At 46.1% G+C, this 26,404-nt stretch overlaps 1 protein-coding gene across 8 annotated transcripts in view; it reads left to right on the top strand.

Annotated features, from left to right (window-relative positions):
* Odf2 (outer dense fiber of sperm tails 2) overlaps positions 1-26,404 on the top strand; it is a 35,762-nt gene continuing 9,358 nt past the window's right edge. For 2 of the 8 annotated variants that reach the window (XM_020164315.2, XM_074053094.1), the window contains exons 1-13: positions 2,853-2,946; positions 4,004-4,157; positions 4,432-4,557; positions 10,478-10,648; positions 11,880-12,040; positions 12,977-13,106; positions 13,626-13,757; positions 20,660-20,731; positions 21,791-21,862; positions 22,078-22,194; positions 22,826-23,011; positions 23,329-23,438; positions 25,549-25,684. In XM_020164315.2, coding sequence (XP_020019904.1) covers positions 4,050-4,157; positions 4,432-4,557; positions 10,478-10,648; positions 11,880-12,040; positions 12,977-13,106; positions 13,626-13,757; positions 20,660-20,731; positions 21,791-21,862; positions 22,078-22,194; positions 22,826-23,011; positions 23,329-23,438; positions 25,549-25,684 — 1,521 coding nt within the window. In that variant the 5' untranslated portion in view covers positions 2,853-2,946; positions 4,004-4,049. Of the gene's footprint in view, positions 180-1,194; positions 1,429-2,852; positions 2,947-4,003; positions 4,292-4,431; positions 4,558-10,477; positions 10,649-11,879; positions 12,041-12,976; positions 13,107-13,625; positions 13,758-20,659; positions 20,732-21,790; positions 21,863-22,077; positions 22,195-22,825; positions 23,012-23,328; positions 23,439-25,548; positions 25,685-26,404 lie in introns of those variants that run through there. The other 6 variants (XM_020164323.2, XM_074053095.1, XM_020164322.2 and 3 more) reach the window with 6 other exon arrangements.

Raw genomic sequence — 26,404 nt, 5'->3', positions numbered from 1 at the left:
GGTTTGAACTGGCCAATGGGCGAGCTGCCGACTGGGTGTCGGAAAAGGAGGCGGAAGCGGGGAGGAGCCGCCGCGGGAGCCGGACTGCATCCGCCGCGGCGTCTCCATGGCACGACCCTGGCCTCCGACTTCAACGACTTCTTAAGGAGGCGTTTCTGGGCGCAGCCGTGTCGCTCCTGGTGAGAGACCGCCGGCAGGTGGGACCCAGGGTGCTCCGGGTGCCCCGCGGCGAGGTCGCCCCGCTCCCGGCTCGGCCGGCCTGGTGGGGTCGTCCGGTGGGTGCCGAGGGCCCCCTCCGGGTCGCGCCGCGTCCAGGCTTCCGGCGCGCTCGTCCCCTCCTGTCAGAATCTGACCCGGCCCCGCCCCCCGGCGCGGGGCTGCTTCTCCTCCGGCTAACGGGCGGGCCGGCCGCCTCCCTCTTCTCCCGGCCGTCGCCAGGGCTCTGCGCCTCCTCTCTGCCCTCGGGCAGGCTTCGCCCTTCTCTCTATGGGCAGAAACCTGTTTCCTGCGGCCCGCTGGTGGGTGGCCGTCCTTTCTCCCCTCGACAGAGGCCGCCCCTCACCCTCTTGCCCGCCGACGGGCATCGCCGCGTCCGCCGCTTCCTCCGTCGGGCCTCGGCGCCCTCCTAGTGGGTCGCGCGTCCCCAGCCCTGGCTCCCGGCCGCCCAGGGGCCTCACCGGGCAGCCCGCTGCCAGCACAGCCCGGCGTCTCGCCCTCTGTGACTCGTGTTTTATGCCCCACCGGCCCCTGCTGGGCCCGGGAGCGCTGTCTCTGCTCCTCTCCACCCCCCGCCCCCGACCTACGGTCCCGGAGACCCGTAGCCGCGGAGCGCCCCCGGTTCCCCGCAGCCTTCGCCCCTCCCCCTGCAGACGCTATTGGCGCTCCCTGCTATCTGTTCCACCGGGAACGCCCCTTCTCCTAGGAGACAGTTGCCCCGGCCCCGCCCCGAATATCAGTCCAGCTCCCTGCGCGGGTTCCGGCCCCTTGGGGGTCCACTTGGGGCCTAGCGGTTCTCACCCGCCCTCTACGCACGCCAGCCAGCCCGCAGGTTTTCCCCTTGGTAGCCACCTACCCATCCTCCCGACTTTCCCCCGAAAGGGGAGCTCCTGCCGCACCCCCCAACCTGCCTACCGGCAGCCCTCCAGGCGCCTCGCAGGTCGCTCAGCCTCTCCTGTCTCCCTCCCACTTTGGCAGGACAGTTGCTGTGCGACTTGGACAGTAGAGGAGCGCCTCCCAAGTTTTCATCCAACTGCTACCCCCAAAGCTTCCACCCTCCTCCCCTCAGAGAGGACGTTGATGCCGGGCCCCTGAGATTCTCATTGACAAGCCCCTCTGGGTCCCCCTGAGCAGAGCCTGCTGACCCAATTGCCCACCTTTGCGGCTTTGATGCCTAGCCATGTCTGCCTCATCCTCAGGCGGCTCCCCCAGGTACTGCCAATGTGGGGGGCGCCTTTGCAGTAGGGCCGGGAAAGGTGGTCAGGTATCCGCAGGTCAGGCTTGCTTGTCAGTTTCTCTTGTCAGTTTTCCTGTTCTGTGTACTGAAAGTCTGGACCGAAATATTTTCAAATCACTTTAAAAGGGAGGAAAGAAATGCACACACACCACCCTAGCTCTGTCTCTTTCTCTCTCCTTCCCTCCCCAGGTGCCACAGCTTCCTGATAGCAAGCAGGGTACTCTTGTTGTCTTAATGGAGTTCTAAGCTCTGGGCCTTTTTTCTGAAAGGAGGCTGGGTGTAAATAAATGCTGATGATGTGTAGTTAGTAAGGTGCGGTGATTTGACCTTTCCACAAGCAATTGGCTGTAAGTGAACAGGTTTAAGTGAAAAGAGGGAAATACCTAAGTTCCCAGCTTTGTTATTCTCGACTGAATGACTATTAGGGTTTGATAAATAACTTTGTGTGTGTGGGACTGGGGTTTGAACTCAGGTGCTCTACCATTTGAGCCATACCTCCAGTCCTCTTTTTTTCTTTTTTTGAATCAAGGCATGATACATATGCAGCAAAATGCATATGAAAGTGCTTGATTATTATGTTGCATTATTTCCCCCCAAGAATTTATGGGGAGAGCAAGTTGATATTTTGGTGCTGTCAGGAAACAGGAGGATGGATTGAGTGGTCATTCCTCTCCCATCTGGAGTTCTCGGGTAGACTGCCAATTTTGGAACACATTAAACGTTGCTATCTGCAAATTAATGATGGGGCTATAAAACAAGATGAATTGCTCATGGTCTTAAAACTTACTTAGGTTCTTTTAGGGTATTTTAGTGAAATATTTTGGCAGGTAGGTACTTTTTCATGCTCGTAGGTGCATATTTGAGCCTTCATTTTATGAGTTTGACTCAGTGATTTTGTTCCTGAGCTGAATGGCAGTACTGGAGATTGGATTCAGGGCCTGGTGCTTGCTTCAGCAGGTGCTCTACCACTTGAGCGGTTCTGCCATAAATGACTGTATGTTAGTCATTCACTTAGCAGAGATACCTCTGCTCCAGGCACTTTCCTGGGAATTCACCCTTGTCCAGACTAGTACCTTGGCTGCTTCTTGTGTGCTGCCTGCTTTTTGTCACTTGACAGGATAATAGGTAGGCTTTTTAGCAAAAGGTCACAATACGTGTGATGCAATGGCAGGTCAAAAGGCCAACTGTGTAAAATGGCTTTCATCCTGTTTCCATCCTTCGGCTGGGCACACCATGCGTGCCAGGTGCTCATCAACAGGTAGCCAAGGAATTCCAAGTTGGTTCTCCTGACTGTTACCCACTCCATGTTAGCCACTCCATGTAGTGTATATTCTCCAGAGACCTAAGAATTAGAAGAACCTGAGTTTTCTGCTTGTAATCTGGTTCTTGTGCCCGGGTACAGGTTTCCATCGTGTGGGAAGAATGGAGTAACGAGTCTCACGCAGAAAAAGGTCTTGAGAACACCTTGTGGCGCACCCAGTGTAACTGTGACGGTAGGTGACATGCATGCAGAGCAGCCCTTTCTGGTCTGTGACCCCACCAGAAATGCTTCCGCACACCTTAGCTAGGAGCTGCCTGCACTATGGTGGCTCAGGTGCTCTGCACGGTGCTTTTATGCATGTCCTGGTGACTACTAATTATTTTTTTGCCTGTGATAAAGCTGCCAGGTGGAGGAGGTTGTCTTAACATCATCCTTCCATGAAAATCCCCAAATCTTTAAAATAAATTTTTTTCTGTTTTTTTTTTTTTTTTTTGTGGTACTGAGGATTGAACTCAGGGCCTCAGGCATGTGAGGCATGTGGTAAAGCTGCCAGGTGAAGGAGGTTGTCTTAACATCATCCTTCCAGGAAAATCCCCAAATCTTTAGAATAAATTTTGTTTTGTTTTGTTTTGTGGTACTGGGGATTGAACTCAGGGCCTCATGCATGCATGCATTCTAGGGCTGAGCTATATCCCCAGCCCTAGAATAAATTTTTGAAGAAGGAAAAGAAAAGAAAAAAGACGAATTTTTAAAAAGATTGAGGGGAGGTGATGGGAGATGTGATGGGCAAGGGGTACATAGCTCATGATTTCTTTAAAATCTGTACAACGTTCCCATCGTGGCATTCCCATCACCCTTCTATTTCCACAGACTTTTGCCTGCCTGCTGTCTGATTTATCTGGCACCCTAACCATTTTGTGTTTCTCATGCTAATCTGCATGGCCACTTGAGAAAGATCCCCCTGCTTTCCAGCTGAGCTACACTAAGTCCAAGAAGGAGCTATGCATTCCAGCAGGCATGGATGGAGATTCAGCTTTGAGGACCCTGAGGCCTACATTTGGGTTCTCTTGTTGAGCCCATGAGTCTTGCTGACCCCTGTCTTGAATGGACTGGGTCTTCCTGGTGGCCTTTACTAGAATATCTGTGGGAACCTGCTGGATGATACTCCTGCCTTGGGGCCTGCCTGCATGCCTGTAGATGGTAGCTGTCCTGCTCGCTTGGTGGCTAGGCTTTCAGTAATCCCTAGAGGCTCTGAGCTCTGTTTTTATGCCCAGTTTACTCATCCACAGATCAGCCTTTTTTGTGTTGCCCTCCCCTGCCTGCCCGAAGTGAACCATGAAGGACCGCTCTTCAACTCCCCCTTTACATGTTCACGTGGATGAGAACACTCCTGTCCATGTCCACATAAAAAAACTCCCGAAACCATCAGCCGCCAACAGCCAGGTAGGAGCATGCCAGTGGGGCGAGGTAACAGCTGTGGATCAGGGCCATACCTCCCGGCCCAGCCTCCTCGTGCTTCTGACTTCAAAGGTTTGGGAGACACATACTCTTCTGGAGGTCACTTTCCTGGTTAGAAGGTAGGCGTTTATTATCCAGCAGTGGCAGCAGTAATCTTAGTCAAAAGAAGTGCCCTTGCAGACTTGGAAGTGGATATCACCAGAGTGATACTATGGCCAGCTACGCCTGGAAATGACCCTGGGTTTGTCCCTTTCCACAGAAATCTCATAAGCGCGGCATGAAAGGGGACACCGTGAATGTGCGGCGGAGTGTCCGGGTGAAAACCAAGGTACCTTGGATGCCCCCTGGAAAATCACCTGTCCGCCATGTGGGATGCAAGTGGGAGGTAGGCTCATTCTTGTTCAGGCTTTCTTCTTGGACTGGTCAGATTCTAGCAGGCCTCAAACTCGGTATGATCCAGGGTTGGCTGTAGTTGTTGGAGACATCCTAATAGGCCCCATTTACCCAGTGCCTTTCTAGACCCTGAAAGTATGTTGCTCTTCTTGACTCCTTACAACACTGCTATGTGGTAGGACCTGCTCTCCCAGTGTAGAGATAAAACCAACGCTCAGAACTGATTTGCCTGGAGTCACATAAAGAAAGTAGTAGAGCTAGAGTTATGACTTGTGGTGTTTCATCTTAGAGATCAAACCCTCAGCCTCTGCTTTGCATGTGAGGAGCCAGGTGTATTTCCCCACATATCTGAAGCATAAAGACATATACGTACACCAGCATATATGTATTCAAGAAAGCATTGCCCTACAGGGTTGGCAGAGTGGCTCAAGTGGTAAGAGCACCTGCCTAGCAAGTGTGAGGCCCTGAGTTCAAACCCCAGTGTCACCAAAAAAATAAAAAGCATTTCCATACAGACCATAAGAGTGACCCATAGATGTCAGCAATGCCACTGTGGAACAATATGCTGAGGAGTATTGCTTCAGTGTTGCCAAGAGAACTGTTGTCTTATTTTTAGCCACACCTCAATATGTTTTGCTTGTCTGTTGACCCACCTACCTATTTACTGTTGCATCCATCTGTCCACCCACCCACCTGTCTGTCTGTCATCCATGCAGTAATTCATACAACATACATTTCTTGAAGGTTGTACCAAGCACTGCTGGACACTGGGGTTACAGCTGTAAACCAGGCAGATGTGCATTGTTATGATTGCTTTCTTTGTTTTTTTAAACTTTTTTTTTTTGGACTAGAGTTTGAACTCAGGGCTTCACTACTGCAAAGCAGACACTACTGCTTGAACCACACTCCCAGTCCAGTTTGCTTGATTATTTTGGAGATTTGGTCTCTTGAACTGTTTGCCTGGGCTGGCTTTGAACCTTGATCCTCCTATTCTCAGCTTCTCAAATAGCTAGGATTAAAGATGTGAGCCACTACACTGGCTTTTTCTTCTTTTTTTTTCTTTTTTGTGGTACTGGGGTTTGAACTCAGGGCCTACACCTTGAGCCACTCTTCCTGCCCTTTTTTGTGAGAGGTTTTTTCAAGGTAGGGTCTCGTGAACCGTTTGCCCAAGGCTGACTTCAAACTGTGATCCTTCTGCTCTCTGCCTTCTGAGTAGCTAGGATTACTGGTGTGAACCACTGGCGTCCAGCTTTTTAGGCATTTTTATTAGTATATATTAGTTATACAGGGGTTTCATTGTGATATTTTCATATGTGCTTACAATGTACCAAGGTTAGATTCACCCCATCATTCTTCCTCATTCCCTGCCTTCTTAAAGCAATTTCAACAAGTTTCAGTGTTATATTTTCATACAAGTATATAAAGTATATCCACCATATTCATCTTTCTTTAACCTCTCCGTTCATCCTCCCACCTTCCACTAGTACCTGCCTCTGAACAGGACCTGTTTTACATTTCTGTCCTTCATTTTTTTAAAATATATTCATTGTTCAGAGGGGCTTTGCTGTGGTATTTCACACATAAATATATTGTACTTTAAATCAAATTAGCCCCCTCTATTCTCTCTTATCCTTTCTACCCCACCCCCTTATTCAACAGCAAATTGCATTATACTTTCTAATCAATTGCAGTGTAAAAACTCAACAATAACAGAAGGCTGAAAGGCTTTTTTTTTTTTTTCTCGCAGTACTGGGGTTTGAATTCAAGGCCTACACCTTGAGCCACTCCACTAGCCCTTTTTTGTGATTTTTTTTTTTTTTTTTTTTAAGATAGGGTCTCTTCAACTATTTGCCCTGGCTGGCTTTGAACCATGATCTTCCTGATCTCTGCCTCTTGAGCAGCTGAGATTTGGCACCTAGCCTGAAAGGCTTTTTAAAAATTTTATTTATTTACTTTTGATGGTACTGGGGTTTGACTTAGGGCCTCATGCTCTACCATTTGAGCTGTTCTACCAGCCCATGGCTGAAAGGCTTTTGACCATGTTTTGAACAGAGATGGATGTGTGGCTCAGGTTGATAGAATGCCTGCTTAGTACAAGACTCTGAGTTCAAACTCCAGTACCACCAAAAGAAAAGTCTCATCAAGTAAAGGCTTTTGGAATACTTTAAAATAATCATACCTGATCTATGTTAAAGGTTCAGTCTTTTTTTTTTTTTTTTTTTTTTTTTTTGGTGGGACTGGGATTTGAACTCAGGGCTTCACGCTTCTGCTGCTTTCTCAGTAGCTCAAATAATAGGTGTCTTTCTTGCTTTCCATCTTGGGTCTGTCACTTTCTACTTTCCTGTGGATGCCTCTGTTCCTGGGAAGCCCTAACCTCATCCTTTCCATTATGGAGAAAAGGAGAATGGCCCCAGGAAGTAGAAGTTTGAGATGGAGCTGGAAATAGAGACTAGAAGCTGCTTTGTGCATGTGGGATTCTTGTTTGATTTTTGTTGTATGTTGGTGCTAGGGATTGAACCCAGATCCCTGCTCATGGTAAGCATATGCTGTACCTCTTGAGCCATGCCTCCAGCCCTGATTTGTTTTTGTTTAAATTCCTTTCATATATGATTGTCTTTGGGAGAAAGATGATGACCGTTTTTTTCTTTTCTCAAGTATTAAAAGTGATCTATTTTTATTATGGAAATTTAAAGATACAGGAAAAAATAAGCAATTACCTATAATTTTACTATTCAAGTGTAGCTACTGTTAAAACATAAATTTTTTTTTTGTTTAGGGGCTGGTGGCATGGGTCAAGTGGTAGAGCCCCTCCCAAGCAACTGGGAGACCCTAAGTTCAAACCCGAACACCACCAAAATATTTTTGTTATTGTTGTTGAAAAGTACAGAGTATATGCATATCAGAACGGTATTGCTAGCATGAAGCCTTGAGTTCAAACCCCAGTACCACAAAGAAAAAAAAAAAAAAAGTATATTGCTGCCAGGCCCCAGTGGCTCACTTCTGTAATCCTAACTACTTGGCAGGCTAAGATGGGGGAGGATCAAGGTTCAAGACCAGCCTGGACAAACAGTTCACAAAACCCCTATCTCCAACATAACTAGAGCAAAATGATTGGAGGTGTGACTCTAAAGGTAGAGCATCTGCTTTGCAACCTCAACCCTGAGTTCAAATCCCAGATCCTACCCCCTCCCCTCCTGAAAAAAAATAAAAAGTATTGTTGATGAAACCTTACAACTTGAATGTACCTGTGTAACCATCCTCTGCTTCCCTCTGGCCTATTCCTATCACTGTCTCTCTATCTCACCTCTAAAAGTAACCACCCTTCATCACTGCCCAGGTTCATTTAAAACCAGTTTTTTTGTTTGTTTGTTTGTTTCTTGTTCTGAAGATTGAACCAAGACCTTGTGAATGCTAGGCAAGCACTCTATCTCTGAGCTATACCCCCAGTCCATTGTGTTTTTATTTTGTTTTTTTTTTGTGGTGCTGGGGATAGAACCTAAGGTGCATTGCACATGCTTGGCAAACTCTTCACCACTGAGCTATCCCCTTTCTAAATATGCTATCTAAATATTTTTCCAGACTCATGCCTGTAAATCTAACTACTCAGGAGGCAGAGATTAGGAGGATCGAGGTTTGAAGCCAGCCTAGGCAAATAGTTTGTGAGACTCTTATCTTGAAAAATACCCAACCACCCAAAAAAAGGACTTGCAGAGTGGTTCAAGTGGCAGATCACCTGCCTAGCAAGCTGGGGCCCTGAGTTCAAACTCCAGGACACCCCCCACCCAAAAAAAAAAACAAGTACTTTCTGATTTTTCTGATTTTTTTTTTTTTCCCCTTGGGAATAGACTCTTTTAGCTTTAGCAACAATGATGTCATATTTTACTTTTGATTGCATAACACTCTTTTTTGTATAACTTTTTGTGGTGCTGGGGACCCCAGCCCTGTGTAACATTTTTTTTACTATATTTGCATTGTACTTTTTTTTTTTTTAGATGAGATGAGGTACCGCTGTGTTGCCGAGGCTGGCCTTAAACCCCTGGGTTTAAGTGATCCTCTTTCCTCAGCCTTATGAGTAGGTGGAGCTATAAGTGTAGTTTTGATTTTTCTTTCTTTTTTTGAGGTAGGGGGTCTCACTATGATGACCCTTTTTTTAAAAGTGGGACTGAGATTTGAACTCAGGGTTTCATACTTGCAAAACAAGTGCTCTACCACTTGAGCCACACCTCCAGCCCCTTAGTTTTTTTTTTTGTGTGTGTGTGTGTGATACAGGTTTGAATTCAGGACCTTCACCTTGAGCCACTCCACCAGCCCTTTTTTGTGACAGGGTTTTTTGAGACAGGGTCTTGTGGAACTGTTTGCTCTGGCTGGCTTGGAATTGTGATCCTCCTGATCTCTGCCTCCTGAGTAGCTAGGATTACAGGTGTGAGTCACCTGCGCCTGGCCAGCCCTTAGTATTCTTAATAAATCCCCAGAAATAGAATTGCAGAGAAGAAGAACACCTGCCCTTTCTTAATTGTACTCCATGGGCTCTGCTTGTTTTATGTAACAGTTACATCATTATCAAACACTTCTTTTTATTTATTTTTTTAGTGGTTGTATGGGGGTTTGAATTCTGGTCCTTACATTTGCTAGACCCAGATGCTCTACCAATGGAGCATGCCCCCAGCCTTTTTGCTTTAGATATTTTTCAAATACATTTATGCCTGGGCCCACCTAGACCTTGATCTTTGCAATCTCTGCCTTTTAAATAGCTAGGATTACAGGCATGAGCCAATAAATCTGGCTAATACTTCTTTTTATCCCTGATGGCAATCATCTTCCCCTGGAAGTTGGCATAGAAGGGTAGCCACATCAGCTTACAAGAAACAAAGAACTGCACAGCATGAGAAATGATGTTAGTGCATCAGGAGGGTGAATCTAAGATATATGTAAGCACTTTTGTAAATGTCACATTTTCCCCCCTGTACAATTATAATACACTACTAAGAAAAAACATTAGTGCATCAGAATAAACTTATAGAATTGAGAGGTCAAATTAAGTATATCAAAGAGACATGGAAAAAACTGCCCCCATATTATATCTTTAGTCTTAAAAGGAAAGTCTCAGTAGAACTTCACATAAACTTTTCTGAGGTACACATGTGCTTTTAAAAAATTTTTTGTACTGATGTGTTTTTTTTTTTTTTTTTTTTTTTTTTTTGCGGTACTGGGGCTTGAACTCTGGGCATTCCCCTTGAGCCACTCCTCTAGCCCTGGCTGGCTTTGAACCATGATTCTCCTGATCTCTGCTTCTTGAGTTGCTAGGATTATAGGTGTGAGCCACTAGCGCCTGGTGAATTTTAAATTTTTAAAAATTTATTTACTTTTTTTTTTGGAGGCTAGGCTGGCCTTGAACCATAGAAATTATCCCTGAAAGTGTAGTCTTGTCCTTGATCTCTAGATCATCTTTAGCCTCTGAGTGCTGGGATTACAGGTGTGCATCATTACGCTGTTTTTGGTATATTTTAAAAAGTGTATATATTTCTGCATATATTTCTTTTTTTCTTCTTCCTTTGAGAGGGGGTCTTGCTTATGTTGCCTGGGCTGGTCTCAAACTTCTGGGCTCAAGCATTCCTCTCAGGTAGCTGGGAGTACAAATGTATTCCACTGCATTTGGCTCTCTTTGTTAAAACTTAACATTCCAACCCAAGCTTTTTCTTTCAATGTTGGAAATTCTTCCCAAGCATTCGTTAGATGTGGGTAGGTTATATTCCTTCAAGAGGGTCTGGAGTGGTGGTCCTCCTAGGCAGGATCCCTGGAGTTGGGGGATGGATGCTTTTGCTATACCACAGCAGTCAGCAAGCCTCCAGTGGACACCTGAGTGCAGTGGAAGTTCTGCTGAGCTCTTGTGTCTTCTCTTTCCTCCACATCAGAATCCACCTCATTGTCTGGAGATAACACCACCATCTTCAGAAAAGCTGGTCTCCGTGATGCGGTTAAGTGACCTCTCTACAGAAGATGATGACTCTGGTCACTGTAAGATGAACCGTTATGATAAGAAGATTGACAGTCTAATGAATGCGGTTGGTTGTCTCAAGTCTGAGGTGAGAGAGGCAGCTGGGATAGCTAGTAAGGAGGATATGTGGGAGAACCCAGGCATGTTTCTGGTGGACAGGTCCCTCAGGCAGATTCTCTGTGGGCATGCTGTCCCCCTCAGCAAGACTGGGATATCAGAGGTCTCCACCTGGGGAGGTAGCTGGGGCAGCTTGGGGACATTAGAAGGGCCCTGTCTGCTGAGCACTTGCCTGTTGCTCTATGTGGATGGCATGATTTGACATTTCCAACAGTAAATATAGATGAAGTGACTGAGAAACTGAAGCCTAGGCTTTTTTTTTTTTTTTTTTTTCCAATTCTAGTGTTTGAACTCAAGGTCTCACACTTGCTAGGTGGGTACTCTACCACTTGAGCCACACTCCCAGCCCTCTCTTTAGTTATTTTTTCAGATAGGGTCTTGAGTTTTGCTCAGAGCAGTTCTTAGACTGTGATCTTCCACCTCTAGAGTAACTGGGATTATGGGTGTGCAATACCTTGCCCAGCTTTCTTTTTTTTTTTTTTCAAGTCAGAGTCTTCCTATGTCGCCCACACTAACCCCAAACTGTCCTCCTGAGTGCTGGAATTATAGCCAGGAGCCACCACACCTGGCAGGTTTTCTGTTTTATGCAAAAGTTAAAAACACAAAAACAAAGCCCCAGAGAGACAAAGGAAGGATGTCCTTGCTAGTGGAGCTGCCCCGTGTGGGGAGGGATAATGGGAATGAAACTGGAAATAGAACCAGTCCAAAGTCCTCAAACACGAAGTTGGTCTAGCTGGCCTTAAAATCTAGATCTGGACTGCTAATGTGCCCTAGGTCTTTAATCCTCCACCCTGTATGTGAGGTCCCAAGATCCTCCCAGAGAACCTAGTTCTGACTGCCTGGCAACAGGCCCTCCAATCCCCATAGCATGAGGTGCCAGGGCCTTTATGTGACGTATTTCCTGTGGTATGCCAACTGAACCATGGTTGCATCCATCCCCAAGTAGCAAGCCACTCAGCCTCTCTGTATTAAGTTCCCTCAGCTACAAAATGAGGAAAGAAGTAGTATCTTCCTGGAGAGTCAGTGTTTGTGAGGATTTACTGGGACTGTGCCTGTTAAGTCCCACAAGAACTCTGAATAGGGCCCCCATCCTTCACTCTCAAGTCACAGGGTCCTTATTTTGGTCCAAAATATTGGGCCTAGCCATTCGACATTGAAGAAGCTTCTCCCCTCAGTGGCCCTGCCCCCGTGCCCCTGCACAGGTCAAGATGCAGAAGGGCGAGCGCCAGATGGCCAAAAGGTTCCTGGAGGAACGGAAGGAGGAGCTGGAGGAGGTGGCCCATGAGCTGGCCGAGACAGAGCATGAGAACACAGTGCTTAGGCACAACATCGAGCGCATCAAGGAGGAGAAAGACTTCACTGTGTGAGGCACCCAGCCTGCCAGAGGGACTGGCTCCATCCTGCCAGGCACAGGGCCCTGGGAGTGAAAAGAAAGCATAGAGGGAGGTCGTGGCTTGGGGCTGTGCCCGTGCAGGAGCTTGTTCAGCACAATATCACAGCAAGTCACCAACTGTTCTGTGATCCACACTGTGAAGGAAAAGGACCCATGGGCATGAGGAGTCATGAACTCCTCTGAAAAGTGATGTTGAGGAGTAGGTCTGTAGGAAGTTAGGCAGATGGGAGTCGGCAGAAAGCTAGATGGTGAGAATGTCTCCTAGGAAGACCCCAGGGTGGGTGGCATTTGCCCCTGGGCAGTGGAAAGCAGACCGGAGCCAGCACCTGAGGGCAAGGGGTACCTGAGGACAAAGGATGCCAAAGAGACAGCAGGGGTTTAGTGCGCATCTGCCACTGAGGTATTTGGGAGTTTTTCTTTTTCTCTTTTTTTTCCTTTTTCTGCAGGGGTAGGAGTGGAACCTAGGCAAGCTAGGCAAATGCTGTATCACTGAGCTGCACCCCAGCCTCTGTTTAGGAGCACTTTGAGGCAGTTGAGCATCATGGAAGAGTTTTTAAATTAGGGCAATGGTTTGACCAGGCTTGGCTCTCTTGTGGAGAGGGGGGTGGGAGGGCTCAAGAACAGATCTGAAGAGGGTGGTTAGGAGGCTATGGCAGTGATGATGATGGTAGCTGAGACAAGCAGATGGTATGACGTTCCCTAGTGTGGAGGCTGTGTTCTGGTACCCAGGCAGATTTGACTGGTGGCCCTTGTTCTTAGGCCTCTGGGGTCAGAAGGACCTCCCCCTCACTTTCCCCCATTGTTCCCTGGCAGGAGGGAGTCTTGTAGAGCATTGTGAGGCGGGCCTTAGAGCTCTGGGCGGGCAGGGCCTTTGAGGCTCACAGAGCCCTATCTTTCTGGCCCCAGGCTTCAGAAGAAACACCTCCAGCAGGAGAAGGAGTGCCTCATGTCCAAGTTGGTGGAGGCTGAAATGGATGGGGCTGCTGCTGCCAAGCAAGTCATGGCCTTGAAGGATACCATCGGGAAGCTGAAAACTGTAGGTGGAGCCTTGGGACTGGGTGGGGTGGGGGGGTGGGGCTTTACACAGTCATCAGCTGACTTTATGACATCTCCAGGCTGGGGGAGGGCACACTTAACTTTGCAGTCCCCCCCCCCACTCTCACTTCCTGGGTTCTGACCCTCAAAGATGACCTCTGGTGGCCAGGGCATCTGAGATCATCTCATCATGGGTCGTCTGGGATCACAGTGAGGTAAGGCATGTGGTTAATTCCTGCAAGTATCAGCCTTTGAGAATGGCTCCTTGCCTCTTCCAGGAAGCTTGCCCTCACTGCACTCACCCACATGGAGCTGGAGCTCTCTCATCCCTTTCTCTACCTCTTGCCTTCAGTAGACTCAGCCCTGGCCCACCCTTTAGGCCCACTTCTAGGAAGTCTGCTCTTGACCCTGTTGGCTCAGTACCTCTTGCCTGGACTTATTGGCATCAGTGCCTTGAGAACCCACAAAGCCTGCCTCTTCCCTTTTCACTTGCCCTGTGTAAGACATGCTTGTTCTCCAGGAGAAACAAATGACCTGCACGGACATCAACACCCTAACGAGGCAGAAGGAACTTCTCCTGCAGAAGCTGAGCACATTTGAGGAGACCAACCGCACCCTCCGAGACCTGCTGAGGGAACAGCACTGCAAAGAGGTGAGTGTCTGGCCTGCTGAAGAGTTGCAGCTCTGGCTGTGGCCTCTGCCACACGCCTCCACACTGCCTGCTCTCCATCTATGAAATGAAGATTCTGTCAGGATCTGACCTAGAGGGCCAGGGAGAGATCTCATGAAGTAACTCACTTAAGTGCTTTTTCCCTGTGGCTGTTGTTGAAACCCAGCTGGGTTGCAGGGGAAGGGTCTTGGAAGTGAGTGGAAGGGCAGTGGGGAGTCAGAGTACTTTAGCCCATCCCGGGGTTCACAGGGCAGAGGAGAGTATACCAGACCTGCAGGCTTTTTTTCCTTTCTGCATTGTGAGACAGAGTCTTCTCTATGGCTTAGGCTGACCTCAAACTCTAATACTTCCTTGCCTCAGTCTCCTGAGTGCTAGGATTACAGTTGTATGCTACTATTCCCAGCTCAGACCTGTGTTTTTTGTTAGGTGGAAGAATGAGTAATGGCTGGTGACCACAAATTGAGTGGTATCACTTTGTTTTCTTTCTTTTTTTTTTTTTTGAACTTAGGGCTTCTTGCTTGCTAAGCACTACTTGAGCCACTTCACCAGGCCTCACTTTGTTTTCTTGAAGATAACTCTCTGGAGCCAGGCTCCAGTGGCTTATGCCTCTAATTCTAGATACTTGAGAGGCTGAGACTGGAAGGATCAGAGTTGGAAGTCAGCCCAGGCAAATAGTTCTTGAACCCTGTCTCCAAAAATAACCAGAGTAAAGTGGACTGGAGGTGTGACTTAAGTGATAGAATGCCTGCTTTGTGAGAGCCTACTTTGCAAGTGTGATGTCCTGAGTTCAAACCCCAGTATCACACATACAAAAATAGATACTCTCTGAAGCCAGAGATTTTAAAAAGGGCTGAGAGTATAGCTCAGTGGCAGAGACTTTGCCTAGTGTGAACAAAGCCCTAGGTTCAATCCTAGCCGCATACAATATAAGATGTTCTTTGAAACATTTATGTTACCAAATATTTCTTTTTTTAATTTACTGTCTCTTTTTTTTTTATGTATTTTTTTGCAGTGGTGAGGATTGAACCTAGAGCCTTATATATTCTAGGCAAATGCTCTACCACCAAGATATCCTTAGCCATTTGATTTTTTTTGGCAGAGGGTGGGGTGGGTAGGGGGACAGTACTGGGGTTAGAACTCACAGTTTTGTGCTTTCTATGGAGCCATGCCTCCAGCACTTTTTGCTCTGATTATTTTGGAGATTTTTTTGTCCAGGGTGGCCTGGACTGCCATCTTCCTGTTTTAGGCTTCTTACCATTGCTGGAATGACAGTTGTGTTCTTCCATGCTCAGCTTTTTTCCATTGAGGTGGGTCTCAAAAATTTTTTTTGCCTGGGCTGGGCTGGAACTGTGATCCTTCTCATCTCTACCTCCCAAGTAGCTAGGATTACAGGCGTGAACCACCAGCACCCTGTTGCCATTTCATTTGTTCAGTTGACAAGTGTAGTATATTTTCAAATAGATAAACATTGTGGAATTATAGATGCAGCTAGCCAGGTGCCAGTGGCTCACACCTGTAATCCTAGCTACTCAGGAAGCAGAGATCAGAAGGATCGCGGTTCAAAGCCAGCCTGGGCAAGCTGGGCAAGCTTGAGTTTGCAAGCTCCTATCTCGAAAAACCCTTCACAAAACTAGGACAGTTGGAGTGGCTCAAGGTGAAGGCTCTGAGTTCAAGCCCCAGTACTGCAAAAATCATTAAATAGATAAATAAATAAATAAAACCAGCTAATTAATATTTGCGTTGCTTACATACTTTACTTTGTGGTAAGAACACTTAAAATCTGCTTAGCAGTTTTCTAGTATATGATGAATTGATTTTACGTAGAGTTACCATGTACTTCATTTTTGTTTTTTGTTTGGTTTTTTTTTTTTTGTATTACTGGAGGGTTGAACTTAGGGCCTTCACTTGCTAGGCAGGCGCTCTACTACTTGAGCTACTCTGACAGCCCTTTTTGCTTTAGTTATTTTTGAGATAGGGAATTGCTTTATGCCTAGCTGGCCTGGATTCTGATCTTCCTCTTTGTGCTTCCTTGGATAGCTGGGATGACAGTGTGTGCCACCACACTGTGATGGAGTCTCTTAATCAGTTTGCCTATGTTTAATCATTATAGATCTCTACCTCTCCAGTAGCCAGCCTTTTTTTTTTTTTTTTTTTTTAAATAAGATAGGGACTGGAACTCACTACTTAGCCCGGGCTGTCTAGAACTAAGCATCCTCCTTCCTAAGCCTGGAAGTGGTGGAATTACAGGCATGCACCACCATGCCATGCCATTCTAAGTAAAGCTTTGTGTCCTTTGCACATCATCTCCCTAGTGCCCCGACCTGTAGTCTGCATTCCTTTTACTCTCTGCTCCTATGAATTTGACTTTTATAGGAATAGGACAAGAGCTCCTGGGCAACATTTTTTTATTTTATTTTATTTTTTTTGGTAGTACTAGGGGTTGGCAGGCACTCTACCACTTGAGCCATGTTCCTTAGGGCTACGTTTGACTTTTTTAGATTCCAGATGTAAGTGAGATGCAGTGTGTGTCTCCTTGTGCCTGGCTTATTTCACAGATTGATCCATGTTGCTTCATGGATATGATGATGAAATGACAGAATTTCCTTTTTCTCTTTTTGGCCATACTGAGATTTGAACTCAGGGCCTTTTCTATCACTTGACCCACACTCAGCCCTTTTTTGCTTCAATTATTTTTCAGATAGGGTTTCATTTTTTGCTCAGGGCTGCTCTGAGACTGTGATTCTCCTACCTGTGCCTAATTGTGTAACTGGGACCATAGTTGAGTACCTTCTAGCCCAGCTTTTTTGTTGAGATATGGTCTCGCTAACTTTTTCCCTTGGGCTGGCCTCAAACTTCTGTACTTCTTTTTCTTTGGTAGTACTGGGGTTTGAACTGAGGGCCTCAGGCTTCCTAGGCAAACACTCTACCCACTTGAACTATTCTACCAGGCCTGTTTTGTGTTGGGTATTTTCAAGATAGGGTCTCATGAATTATTTGCCTGGGCTGGTTTTGAACTACCATTCTCCTGATCTCTGCCTCCTGAGTAACTAGGATTATAGGCTTGAGACGTGAGCGCCTGGCCTTAAACCTCAATACTTTTGATCTCTACCTCTGGAATAGCTGGGATTACAGGCATGGATCACCATGCCCTGCCCCACATTTCCTTTTTTTTTTGGCCATACTGGGATTTGAACTCAGGGCCTTGTACTTGCTAGGTATGTGCTCTTATCCCTTGAGCTACATCCCCATCCCTCCTTTTTTTTTTTTAATGAATCCATCTGGGTACGTGTATACATTTTTCTTATCTATTTCTCTGTGATGGACCTTTAGTTTGATTCTATATCTTGACCAGGATTTCATGTATATTAGGCTCCACAACTGAGCTATGGTCCCCAGCCCAGTGGACATTTTTGAAAGACTTGATGGTATCAACAGTTTGGGTTCAAAGGATGGCTAGGTCTTAAAATTTGAGGTGAAATGTCATTTTTTTTTTTTTCTTTTTTTTCCCCCTTTGTAGCAAGCACTAGGGATTGAACTCAGGGCCTTGCATATGCTGGGTTAGTGCTCTACCACTTGAACCATGCCCTCAACCCTTTTGTTTATATTTTGCTTTTGAGATAAGGTCTTGCTAACTTTGCCCAGGCTGGCCTCAAGTTCACAATCCTCTTGCCTCCATCCTGGGTAGCTGGGATTGTAGGTGTGTGCCACCACACCCAGTCTGAAATGATTTTTTTTTTTTAAATGGGTCTGGGGTTTGAACTCAGGCTTCATGGTTGCAAAGCAAGTGCTCTACCACTTGAGCTATGCATCCAGTCCATTTTCTTCTGGTTATTTTCTTTTTTTCTTCCTTTTTGGCAGTTCTTTGGTTTGAACTCAGGGCCTCACGCTTGCTAAGCAGGCACGCTACCATTTGAGCCATGCCCTTAACTATTCTTATTTTTAAAACATTAATGTATAGCTGGGCATGGTGGTAAACACCGTAACCCTAGCACTCAGGGGTCTGAGGCAGGAGGATTAGGAGTTTGAGGCCAGCTTAAACTACATAGTAAGACTCTGTCTTAAAAATGGAAAAAAATTAATATAAAAAAATAATAAAAAGTGTTATACTGGTGCCTTCAAAATCCTAGATTTCAATGCAAAACCTTGTCCACATTATCAAACCCTGAAATCTCCTTTCGAAATAATTTTACCTTTCTCTCCTTTAGAGAGAACCTATATCTTCAATTCGATAGTTTTTATTTATTTATATATGTATCCCCCATAAACAACTGTGTTATTTAGCATGTTTTAAAAATTTACATGAATGGTATTGTTGTATATGTTTTCTTCTGGGTTTGTTGTGTTCATTCAACAGTATTTGTATGACATCATTTTTGTCTTCAAGGCTTAAGGCTTTGAGTTTTCAGGCTGTATTCCTTCAAGGGATGCTTTGCTCAGGAGCCAGGGAAGAGAATCAGGATAGGCACAGAAATATAGCCCAGTGAGGAAATGGGCTTGGGGAGAGCAAGCAGTAAAGGCAGAGGAACCTAAATGGCTAACAGACTAAGAAGCATCTGAGAAGATGCTGAGCTTCCATGGTAATTAGACAAATAAAGGTTAAAGAAGGTGTGCTCTTGGCAAAGGCCTTGGCTGCCTAGGCCTGGTGAATGTGGGAAAGCCAGTACTCTTATGTCCTGCTGTGGCCTTGTGAGTCAGTGAGTATTTTGTTTTTGTTTTTGTTGTTTTTTTAACTTGATTCACTCCACCAACCCATGTGCAGGTGTTTTGTGGAGCATTTCAATCAGAAATGATAGGCCTTCTAACCCTGCTTCCAGCCCTTGTCTTTGTATCATCCCTAGAGAGACACTTCTGTACATGTCTAGCAGTGCCCATTGCCATAGTGTTTGCATTGCAAATCCTGGGAGAATCCTTCTCCTTCTTTGGGGAGAAGTTAAAAATGCAGTGAAGATTAGAGATAGGTTAGAGACAAAAACCAGGTTCATGGTTAGCAGGGGCTGGGGAAAGGGAGAAGTCCAGGTGCTTATTTGGGCACAGGGTCTTCTTGGGATGAAAAAAAAAGTGGAACTAGATAGTGGTGATGGTTGAGCACTTTTTTTTTGGTTGTACAGGAGTTTGAACTTAGCACCTCATACACCTCATGCCTTCTAGGCAAGCACTGTACTACCTGAGCCACACCTCTATCCCCTTTAGGTTTGAGTTTATTTACTTATTTATTGGGGTTACTGGAGTTTGAATTCAAGGTCTTATGTTTGCTAGGCAGGTGCTCTACCACTTGAGCCACTCCACCAGCTCATTTTTGGGCTGCATATTTTTGAGATAGGGTCTCATGAACTATTTGCCTGGGCTGCTTTGACCTGTGATCCTCCTATTCTCTGCCTCCTAAGTAGCTAGGATTATAGGAGTGAACTACCAGTGCCTGGTATGTTGAGTATTTTTGAAATAGGGCCTCATTTTTTGTCTGAGTTGGCCTTGACCTATAAGTCTCCTGATATCTGTCTCCAAGTAGCTAGGATTTTACAGGCATGAGCCACTTGTGCCTGGCTTTAGTTTATTTTTTATGTAGGGCCCTGTGATTTTCCTGGAACTAGCCTTAGTGCATAATTCTATTACCTCTACCTCCTGAGTAGCTGGGCCTATAGGATTACACCACCATGCCCAGCCTGGTTGTGTACTGTTTGCAGTGTACTAAATGCCTATTTAGTACACTCTAACCTATCTCTAATCTTCACTGCATTTAATGTTGTACACTTAAAAATGGCTCAAAAGCTTTGAGCGGGTGCCAGGGGCTCACGCCTATAATCCTATCTACTTGGGAGACTGAGATAGGGAGTCCAGTTCAGGCAAATAGTTCGAGAGATCCCATCTCCAAATAACCAGAGCAAAATGGAGGACTGTCTCAAGCTGTAAAGTGCCTGTTCTTTTTTTTTTAAGTGCCTGCTTTGTAAGCCTGAAGCCCTGAGTTCAAACCCGTCTCTCCAAAAAAAATCATTAAAATGGCAAGTTTTATATGATATATATTTCATATTTATATGTTACAATATGTTTATATTTTATATGTACTGTTATATATTATATTTATATTATTTTATATATTTATATGTTATATGGTTTTTTATTAAAAGTTTTAATAATGTGATATACCGTAAGTCATTGAATTGTACATTTGTTTAATTTGCTCTTTTAGTTGTGTTGAGGCAAATAGTAATTGTATATATTTAAAGTGTTCAGTGAGATGATTTGATATGGACATTGTGAAATGATTATCACAGTCAAGCTAATTAACACTGATAACCTTAGCTGATGTGTGGTTCAAGCAGTAGAGCAGCCCCTTAGCAAGTATTGGTTGCCCTGACTTCAAACCCCATACTGAAAAAAACAATTGATCACCTTAGTGAACTTTTTCTTTTTCAGAAAAAGAACGTTAGTCACCTTTTTTGTGTGATGGGATTACATGAGCTCTGAGCAAATTTCACGTATATGATGCAGTATTCTTATTAACTGTGCTGTATGTTTAAATGGATAACTTGCATGGCGTCCAAGTTTATATCTCAATAAAGCTGTCTTTAAAAAATCAAGTTGCAATAAAATTCAGTATAATATCATTTATGTAAAATTCCATATTAGTCCCTTCTCATCGTAAAAAGAGGTAATATTTCTCCAGGTGGGGGTAAATGTTAATGCACAGGAAATGGATGGGAACAACCTTCGTTAAACTGTTAACAGTGGGTGAGGTATGGACATTATTTCATAATCAGGAATTCATAATGAGACTTCATATGTAACTTCTAAAGTTAGGAATGTAGTTTTTGGAAAAGGAAAATAATTGAGGTAGTAGGATTTGGGTTTCTCGTTTTATGATTTGGCTCTCCCTCATCTTCCTGAAGGATTCCGAAAGACTAATGGAGCAACAAGGTGCATTACTGAAACGGCTGGCAGAGGCGGACTCAGAGAAAGCGGTAACCACAGCACCTCTTGTTGGCTCTAGTGGGTACAGACAGCCAGAGGGCTGGGCTCAGAGTGATGTGCTGAAGGGATGCCCCAGGGCTGGAGCACTTGCTCTGGCATTTCTGTGGGTGGTCACAATCCTTAAAATAGGCTGACATCCCTTGCTTTGCCTGCTCTCCTAGGCATGTCCATTTGATCACTTGAGAGCTGAGCCACAAAACTGGACATGAGGGATGGTAATAAGGATGATAGGTTTATAAATCTTTAGGCTCTGTTAAACTTGTATTTGTATTTATTTGTATTTGTATTATGGATTCCAAGCCATCAAAAAGTACATACCTTTTGACTCAACAATTGCAATTATAAGATTCTCTCCCAAGGCAGCATATTCCATGGGACTTCAAGTTCCTCATGGTGTTAAGAAATGGGTGTAAGAAACAAAATGGCAAAACAAATTTGGGAAACTAGTGACTAGCCTGAACTAAAGTTAACAGGCTTCTTAATCCCAAGACTTTTGAGAGCCTTTGATGTTTTAATGCGCTTATAAGTCTCTAAGAAAGGAAAAAGGGCAAAGGCCAAGGTTCATAAGGCATGGCCCTTGGCCTTGCTGCCTGACCAAACACTACTGTGGAAAATGCACAGTATTTCCAGTGTAAATGTGGAAGGAATGTGGAGGTTCAACAATAATGATGATAATGTTTAAATTAAGGACATTACAGTAATTGTGGGATTGTAGGTTATGGAACTAAATACTCATGATTTTCACTGTGTTTGAATAGTGGTTCTCTCTGGGGAGGAGGGTTATGGGGATTCTTTAAATCATTGTGTTTTTCAGTGTTTTCCACTGTTAGCATTACTTTGTTTTTTAACTGGAAAACGTTAATTGTTTAAAAAAATTTAAAATACATGTTAGGTGCTTCCTACTTGGGTCTCTGTGACATGAGCCAGTGAGTTTGTGTGTCAGGTAGGTCCTCAGGGCCCATTGGCCAGGAACTCACACTTCTCTCTCCTTCCTGGGCTGGGCCTCTGCCCATCCCAGGAGGCACATGACAGTGTATATTTTCTCTCAGCGCCTGCTGTTACTGCTGCAAGACAAGGACAAGGAGGTGGAAGAGCTCCTCCAGGAGATACAATGCGAGAAGGTACCGTGCCCGGCACTTGCACCTTTTGATGAGCCAATAGAGCCCAGTGGGTATGCTGTAGTTGGCCCAGTACTGGCTCCTTATCATCTTCTCCCATCTAGTGCTAACTAGACCCAACCCTTCTTAGCTTCCAAGATTAAGGAAGATTGGATGCACACAGGGTAGCATGGTTATAGAAGCCACCTTGGTCTATCACTTTCTCTGTCTTTCCTTAGGCTCAAGCAAAGACAGCATCTGAGCTTTCGAAGTCCATGGAGTCCATGCGTGGACATCTACAGGCACAGCTTCGGTGCAAAGAGGCTGAGAACAGTCGCCTGTGCATGCAAATCAAGGTACCTGCTGGCCTCCAAGTGGGAAAGGAGGAGGCAGGCTCTGGCCATCTGAAGGCAGTGGTCTAGTCCGGGGGATCATACTAGACAGTGTGCCCCAGAGCTTTCTGGGAGAGCTGCTGCCAAAGTCCTTGTACACCTGAGTGGTTCTAGGATAATGGCAAGTGCAGTGAACAGAGAGCCTGGAGGGTTTGGGTGCCCTCTTCCCAGCAGTGACAAGGTTGGGCGCCATGCCTCAGGACCTGTCACTAAGTGCCTTAGGCCCTCAATTCACCTACCTGAAGGAAGACAGTAGTCTCATAGAGTTCTCTGTAATGACAGCTCTGAGTGACTTGGGGATATCTGACCACTTGGCCAGTAGTTCAGAGAAGGAGTACAAAAAATTTCCAGTGGTCTGACTCATCCAGGAAGTATTATGAGAACATGTGGGGACCAAGGCTCTAGTCCACCTCAGGGGAACTTGAAGCCTTCATAAAGCTGATGACCTGTTCTCTCTCTCTCTCTCTCTCTGTCTCTCTCTCTCTCTCTCTCTCCACTTGTGCTCTTTTCTTCCTCTTCCTCCTCCTTCCGCTTTACCTCCTCCTGCCTTTCTGTCCTCTTTCTCTCATTCTACCTCCCTCCACCCCTCTCTCAGAACCTGGAGCGCAGTGGGAACCAGCACAAAGCGGAAGTCGAGGCCATCATGGAACAGCTGAAGGAACTGAAGCAGAAGGGAGACCGAGACAAAGAGACCTTGAAGAAGGCCATCCGAGCCCAGAAGGAGCGAGCCGAGAAGAGCGAGGAGTACGCCGAGCAGCTGCACGTGCAACTTGCCGACAAGGTAGTAGGCCTGGGGCCTAGCCTCTGGCCTTGCCAAGGAAGGCTTGATGGTGGGATAGATAGACCAGAGGGAAGGAGTGGTTGCATGGAGCGATGCTGGTTGTGGAAAGGGTGAATGATCTAGAAGTGGGGAGAGTGCTCAGGATGCATGTGAGGCTGGGAGGTTGGCAGTGGCAGCTGGGCTCTCACTTCACTTTGTCCCTGTGCTCTTTGTCCCCACCTTGGGAGGTGCTACAGGGTGAGGCCAGATATTGGGGTCAGGGTCAGCTAAGTGTCCCAGCCCCACAGTTACTGACACCAGGCTGTCCTGTCTTCCAGGATCTTTATGTTGCTGAAGCTTTATCCACTCTGGAATCATGGAGGAGCCGTTACAACCAGGTTGTGAAAGACAAAGGAGACCTCGAGCTGGAAATTATTGTCCTAAATGAGTATGTCTTTGCTTCAGTCTTTTTTTTTTTTTTTTTTTTTTCCTTTTCTGCTTTAGTCTTGAGAGAAGGCTGATCAAAGGACTTGAGGGTCAGGTGGAAGGAGCTTGGAGCCCTAAGGTCTCAAGGCTCACCAGTCTGCTATGGTCTTTCCTGTTTGAGGTTGCACTGGACTGAGATGCAGGCAGCCCTGAGCTGGGCTCTGCTTGGAACTGGTCCAGGCTCCAGTTCCATCCCTGTGGCTTCTATTCCACTGGCAGGCACCTTTCAGGGGACGTGCTTTTTCTGTTGGGGAGGCATGAGCCTGGCCCTACTCTACAGCACAGCACATGATATGTTCCTGTTTTGGGGGCATGGCACAGGTGGTGGTTCTTGTGTGCTCTGTTGTATGCCCAGTGACAGCAGCTGTTAGGCAGTGCTCACCCATCAGCAGGTATGGCAGGGCAGTAGAAGTAACAGTGGCCTCCAGTTTGGAGGTGACTGAACTGACACCTTTCTTGCCACTGGTGAACTGTTCAGCAGTGACTACCTGGTCATTCTCATGGTCAGCCATATTCATTTGTTCCTTCCTTCTGAAATACGTGGAGGTTCTCCCATATACCAGCTGTGTGCCTCTCCAACAGTAAGGCAAATGCGTTCCCTGCCTTGTGCTGCAGTAGAAAAAATTGGGGCTGTAAGAGACTTGGACTAATATAGTCTCCCAGGTCAGGAAAGCCTTCCCTAAGGAAATGTCTTTCTGTATTCAACTTGGTGTGTTGCTGACAGCCTACTGAGTATTGGGTGCTGTCCTCCAAGTACTCTTCTTCTAGTGGGCGAAAACAGATCATTAAGATGAAAGGATATCTGTACCACAGAACAAATGAGATGGGTTGGGGAAGAGATGTCCTGGGGAGGGGCTGAACTAGGTGGTTTTTTTTTGTTTGTTTGTTTTTTGGTGGGACTGGGGTTTGAACTAAGTGTAGCACTTGCAAAGCAGGTGCTCACGGAGCCATACCTCTATTCCATTTTGTTCTGGTTATTTTGGAGATGGGGGGGCGGGTCTCCTGAAATATTTGCCCAGGCTGGGCTGGAACCTTGATCCTCCTGATTTCGGCCCAAATAGCTAGGATTACAAGTATGAGCCAGAGCCTGGCTGAACTGGGTTTTTAAGGGTGAGGAGAAGTTTGCCAGGTAAAATGATATATGCTTGGGCCTAGTCAGTCCTCAATAAGTATTTGTTGATTGGGTAGACTCTTAAGGGAACAATTCTGAGAGTGCAGCGGAGGATGTAGCTCAGTGGCAGAGTACTTGATTAGTATTCGAGAGGCTCTGGGCTCCATTCCAGTAGCACAGATAAAATTAATAATAGTTAAAACAGTAAAAATAAAAAATCCTGAAAGAGGAGGTTGGATGAAGGTTTTATGGCTTGAGGTCGAGATAGGTTAAGCATCTGTGAGCCTCAGGACTGTAACGCAGCCACAGTCTCTGGTCTCTGGCAGATGGTAATCCTGCTGAGAGACTGAGGGAGAAGGTTGGATGGCACAGCCAGCTCCCCAGTTGGCTTCTTTGCCATCACTTGGGCCTCTTCCCACACACAGTCATTGAATTGCAGTTCTTGCCTGTGCCCGCTGGGTGCTTATACACAAGAATAAGCCAGCTGGGGCACCTGCCCTTGCTGTGGGGGTTAAAAGCCCAGTGTGCCTGACCACCAGACTGGGACTTCAGAGAAAGATTCCAGAGGAATCTGTCCTAACACCAAGACCTGATGGGTTGAGAGAACTGGGAGTGCCAGAGAAGGACTGTGTCCTTGACTTCAGAGAGTGGCCTGGCCTCGTGGGAGGACCAGAATGGACACACTTAAATCTTAATGACTCATTGAACTATAGATGGCTTCTTAGAGGGGGGTGACACGGGAACATGGGAGATAGGTAATGCATCTTAAAGGATTTCACCTGGAGATGGAAGCAGGTGTGGGAAAGCTGCTGCTTGGTATGGAGACTGGGGAGCAGGCAGGCAGTTTGCCAGGAAGTGGAAGTGTTCTGGAGAGGGACATTTGGCCCTACTCCCCACAAAGGCCTGGGCTCCTCAGAACTGTGAAACTGATTCTGTCTGCTGTCCCTTTGCATCCTTCTAGCCGGGTGACAGATCTTGTAAACCAGCAACAAACCTTGGAGGAGAAGATGCGGGAAGACCGGGACAGCTTGGTGGAAAGACTGCACCGGCAGACAGCCGAGTATTCCGCATTCAAGCTCGAGAACGAGAGGCTGAAGGTCTGCTGGCCTGGAGAGGGCACTTGGGTGGAGAACAGCAAGGCCAAGGGCGGGCAGGCCTGGGTCCTTCTCACTGGGTTCTGACTCTGCCTCTTACTAGCTGTGGGGACTGGGTGAGACCGTTCATTGATTATTGCTGCAAATTCTCTGAGTGGGGAAAAAAGGAGGGACTGGTGAGAATGTGGTAATGCATGTGAAATGATGAATTCAGCCTGTGCCCACAAAACAGAACTGACTTTGAAGTTAACCTTGGCTCTCTTGGGGAAATGCTGGGCCTCTTCACATGTGGTGTGATGATTATCTTTTAAGACAAGAATAAGAAAATTGGGCTTGGAATGTAGATCAGTAGTAGAGCACTTGCCTACTGTGTGTGAAGCCCTGGGTTTGATTCCTCAGCACTGAGAAAAAAAATAATAAGGAAACTGGCTTAGAGGGAATCAAATTTCTTACCAGGATTTTGCCCTAGGAAGTGTTGGAGTTGGGATTTGAACCTGAGTCTGACTGGAGCCCCAGCTCTTGGCCTCTCATGATATACTCTCTCATCATGCTGGGCCCAGAGGTGACATTTCAGAGATAGCTTTGATTGTGTTTTTTTTTTTTTTTTCCAGTACTGAGTGGCTTGAACTCAGGGCCTCACATTTGCTAGGATTGCTGGGCAGGCACTCAACCACTTGAGCCATTCCACCAGCCCTGTTTTGTATTGGGTTTTTTTGAGATAGG

The sequence above is a fragment of the Castor canadensis genome, chromosome 13 (genome assembly GCF_047511655.1).
Source record: "Castor canadensis chromosome 13, mCasCan1.hap1v2, whole genome shotgun sequence".
NCBI lineage: Eukaryota > Metazoa > Chordata > Mammalia > Rodentia > Castoridae > Castor > Castor canadensis.
Note: the sequence above shows the minus strand (reverse complement) of the source record. Positions and strands in the feature narration are given on the sequence as shown.